Here is a 4,944-nt window from a genome sequence, read left to right as displayed (position 1 = left end):
GAAATGATGTTTTGTATAATGGCTGTGTAAAATTGTATCATTAACGTCTTCCTAACCTTGTACTTCTTGAGTTGTCTCAAGTGGAATAATCTTTGGTTGGCTGTTTTAAGTAAATGAGTGGTGTGATGGTCCCAGTTGAGTTTGTTGCTGATGTGTGTTCCTAAGTATTTAAATGTGTCTGTGGCTGCAATGGGTTGGTTATTGATGAGCATGGGTGTTTTGGTGGGTGTGATTTTCCGAAAGTCAATAATGAGTTCAACGGTCTTGCTTTCGTTGAGTATCAGGTTATGTTCTCTGCACCATGTTATGCACATGCACACAAACACATGCACACACACACACACCCACACTTCCCATTAGAACCATTTAGGTCAGATAACAGTGTCTCTCAGGCTACAGGCTCGGTTTGCCACGAAAGCTCCTGTCAGATGTGCCTGATGCTGTAAGAACCCCAGTGTGATCTGGGGCGTGTGAAGCCTTTAGCATCACAGTGGTCTGGCAGCGCAGAGAGCCACTCTGGAAGACTCGCTCTCTTTCCTTCACGCAAGGCTGGGCTCGAAGATGCTGACTAACCAACAGAGGCCCAATAACATGAGTCTCATGTGAACGGACAACATGGGATGGAGGAAGGGAATGATCGCTTCCCCTGGGAACAAACATTCAAATGAGATAGAACCTCACATCCTCCCCTGGCAACAAACATTCACATGAGATAGAACCTCACATCCTCCCCTGCACAAACATTCAAATGAGATAGAACCTCACATCCTCCCCATGGAACAAACTTTCACATGAGATAGAACCTCACATCCTCCCCTGGGAACAAACATTCACATGAGATAGAACCTCACATCCTGCCCTGGGAACAAATATTCACGTGAATTATAACCTCATTATGTTTCCCTGGGGACAAACATTCACATGAGATAGAACCTCACATGTTTCCCTGGGAACAAACATTCACATGAGATAGAACCTCACATGTTTCCCTGGGGAAAAACATTCACATGAGATAGAACCTCACATGTTTCCCTGGGGAAAAACATTCACATGAGATAGAACCTCACAATGTCTAGTTCTATGGCCATTCACTTTGTTTAAGTGTAATATTTAGTAATGATTGAAAAACACAGACAGAGGGGGCAGCCCTAAAATACACTGATGTAAGACAGACAGGCAGAGGGGGCAGCCCTAAAAGACACTGATGTAAGACAGACAGGCAGAGGGGGCAGCCCTAAAAGACACTGATGTAAGACAGACAGGCAGAGGGGGCAGCCTAATTAGGGGCCTTTCTCACTCAGGTTTTGGGATCGAATCACCGCCCCGGAGCACGGGGGGGAGTGTTCTCACTCACCCCTTTTGGGAGCGAAACGGCGCTGATTCGTTTTACCCCCCGCTGAACGGGGCCAGTTGGATTAGGTGGTCTCGGAATCGGCCGTGGGAACGGGGGGCGTGACACACACAACGTCGTTACTGTCATGCTTGCTTGAATTTTGGGCAGATAACACCACACAGCAACAACTGGAGAATACCCACAAAAACGATATTTATGGGCAATTTGAGAGTTCAGACCTCAACCAAAAACAAGTGGATGAAAACATGAAGCCACGTTACAAACACACAGCACTTCCCTGGCTCGCATTAGGCCTGGTAATTTTTGTTTGCCATGCTATTTTCTATACATTAGTTTCTTGTTTGAATGCATTTATTTCTATTAGACCAGTGGTGCCCAACCAGTCGGCCGTGGTCGACCAGTAGATCAATGACATGTAATATAATTGCCACGAGCGATGGGATAATGTTAGCTGCTGGACAGGCTAAGCTAACTAGCGTTAGCCATTAGCTTAGCGTTAGCCATTGCTGTATACTATACTTTCTTGTTCGAATGCATTTATTTCTATTAGACCAGTGGTGCCCAACCAGTCGGCCGTGGTCGACCAGTAGATCAATGACATTCAATATAATCGATGCAGCAATGTTACTAGTAAAAGGCTAAGATAACTAGCGTTAGCCGTTAGCTTAGCGTTAACGTTAACCCTGCAAAACGCTCAAAAGCGGACTCTACAACAGAGTTCCATTCGTGTGAAAAGAGGCAGAACACACAGTGAATGTATCCGTTTTGTTTATTGCACGTTCTTTGCTGAAAAGAAAAAGTGCTCCAGGCTATACTAGACTAGGCTAAGCTAACTAGCGTTAGCCGTTAGCTTAGCGTTAGCCCTGGGAAACGCTCAAAAGCGAACTCTACAACACCATCCATTCGTGATAAAATGGGGTGGGTTATATTGACAAGGCTTGACAACAGAGGTTAAAATATAACTTCATATTTATTGCTTATTTATTCATTTGATATCAGCATCCAGTCTCCAGCGCCATGTTAACACTTCCTGTGTTTACATTTTCGAACGTGACATCATCGCCTACGGCAAGCGTAAACGCTCAAAAGGCAAACCGTAAACAGAACCCGGAACGAAACAAGACGCAAACTAGAGGGGGGAGAGGGGGGGGGGGAGTTCGCATCAGATCTCGGAACGGGCTAGAACGAAATGGAATGGAACCGAATACCTGAGTGAGAAAGGCCCCTAAAAGACACTGATGTAAGACAGACAGGCAGAGGGGGCAGCCCTAAAAGACACTGATGTAAGACAGACAGGCAGAGGGGGCAGCCCTAAAGGACACTGATGTAAGACAGACAGGCAGAGGGGGCAGCCCTAAAGGACACTGATGTAAGACAGACAGGCAGAGGGGGCAGCCCTAAAGGACACTGATGTAAGACAGACAGGCAGAGGGGGCAGCCCTAAAGGACACTGATGTAAGACAGACAGGCAGAGGGGGCAGCCCTAAAGGACACTGATGTCACACAGACAGGCAGAGGGGGAAGCCATAAACACTGATGTCACACAGACAGGCAGAGGGGGCAGCCATAAAGGACACTGATGTAAGACAGACAGGCAGAGGGGGCAGCCATAAAGGACACTGATGTAAGACAGACAGGCAGAGGGGGCAGCCCTAAAAGACACTGATGTAAGACAGACAGGCAGAGGGGGCAGCCCTAAAGGACACTGATGTCACACAGACAGGCAGAGGGGGCAGCCCTAAACACTGATGTAAGACAGACAGGCAGAGGGGGCAGCCCTAAAGGACACTGATGTCACACAGACAGGCAGAGGGGGCAGCCCTAAAAGACACTGATGTCACACAGACAGGCAGAGGGGGCAGCCCTAAACACTGATGTAAGACAGACAGGCAGAGGGGGCAGCCCTAAAGGACACTGATGTAAGACAGACAGGCAGAGGGGGCAGCCCTAAAGGACACTGATGTAAGACAGACAGGCAGAGGGGGCAGCCCTAAAAGACACTGATGTAAGACAGACAGGCAGAGGGGGCAGCCCTAAAGGACACTGATGTCACACAGACAGGAAGCTGAACAACTCACAGGTGATGTAATAGTCTCTTCCCTTGAGGAACTCCAAGCCCCAGAGGTTGGGGCTGAACTCCTGGAACTTGAACGTGAACTTAACGTCCTTGTGGGGCTTGTCACAGTTGAGCAGGGGCGTGTCTGTGTTGTCGATGCTGCACCTCTCCACCTGACCACGGGTCACCAGATACACGCGGTAGAACTCCTCCCTCCCCCCCGGCAAACCCCCTGCCCGGGGGCACACAATGTCTACCTTGTCCCCTATCTGAGGGTACAGGACCAGGCCCCGCCCTGGAGTGAATCTGTGTGTGTGTGTGTGTGTGTGTGTGTGTGTGTGCGTGTGTGCGCATGTGTGTGTGTGTGTGTGTGTGTGTGTGTGTGCGCGTGTGTGTGTGTGTGTGTGTGTGTGTGTGTGTGTGTGTGTGTGTGTGTGTGTGTGTGTGTGTGTGTGTGTGTGTGTGTGTGTGTGAGGAAGAGAGAGGGAGTGAGAGAGTGAGAGAGAAGGGGATGTATATTAGATGAAGGAAAATAGTCAAGTTATAATACAGATGGAAATCTATCTGCAGACATGTTAAACTTGCTCTCACTGTGTATTTATTGAGAGATCAACATTTCAATCACATACGGATTTTCATCAGCATCCTGCACCTGATTCCGGTGTGAGTGTGCATGTACATTTTGGATACATATACAGATTAAACACAATGTGTATACTGTATACACACACACACACACATACAGTGCTGATTAGGGTGTTTGTGTTATGTGTTCTTTGCTATTTCATTCATTCTGTACTCTGAAACTCACTCAAGAGCCTTTTAATCCTCCATACAAATTCTAGTAAAGTTTGTATAAAAGCATTTTGTGAATACTATACCACAATTTATAGCCTGGTTTGGGGTTATGTTTGGCTTCTAATAATAGGTTTAATAATCTGAAATCCGTGTTAGCCCATGACACATTCATACAATTTCTTGATTCAACCCGATTTGGTCTGTTCTTATTTGAATCAATAGTGTGACAGGCGGCGGTTAAATCCAAGAGCAACTGGCTACTCCAAATAAAATAATGTTTTAACCATTTTAATTCCGCAAAATCACGAATCAGGCAGTTCCCCGATAACATGAATAATTGTAATAATAGCTATGTATTTAATCATCAATCGGCATTGTGTTAATATATACTTACTTTGTATTCGTGCTATTCCAGTAGATCGAGTCCAGAGTCGTGGCATGGCACGAACAACCAATCATCAACAAGATCACGGAATTGTAATTCCATGCGATTCCCCCCATCACACTATCTTATTATGATGATGAATATCATAAAACGGAATAACGACGCGTGGATTGCCTTTGAATCTGCATATTTACTAACTTTCCATACGTGCGCAGTTGACATGCTCTCGAGTAAAACTCTTCCAAGTGACCGGGTCTTCTCCTGCAGTTGCGTGAAAATGTCCACATTTTGTCGCGCATATAATTGTCTAAAAATAAAACACAAATAATATTTATAAGATACACAACGATT

General features: G+C 46.2%; 1 protein-coding gene across 1 annotated transcript in view; it reads right to left on the bottom strand.

The window, feature by feature from the left end:
• LOC311223388 (ephrin-B2-like) overlaps positions 1-4,667 on the bottom strand; it is a gene marked incomplete at both ends in the record, with an annotated part of 13,110 nt that extends 8,443 nt beyond the window's left edge. The window contains 2 exons of the mRNA XM_084308176.1: positions 3,433-3,716; positions 4,603-4,667. Coding sequence (XP_084164302.1) covers positions 3,433-3,716; positions 4,603-4,667 — 349 coding nt within the window. The remainder of the gene's footprint in view (positions 1-3,432; positions 3,717-4,602) is intronic.
• Positions 4,668-4,944: the final 277 nt, after the last annotated feature.

This window comes from Notolepis coatsorum, assembly GCF_963971535.1.
Source record: "Notolepis coatsorum genome assembly, chromosome: 1".
Taxonomy (NCBI): Eukaryota; Metazoa; Chordata; class Actinopteri; order Aulopiformes; family Paralepididae; genus Notolepis; species Notolepis coatsorum.
The sequence above is the reverse complement of the archived record's forward strand: the minus strand, read 5'-3'. Positions and strand labels throughout refer to the sequence as shown.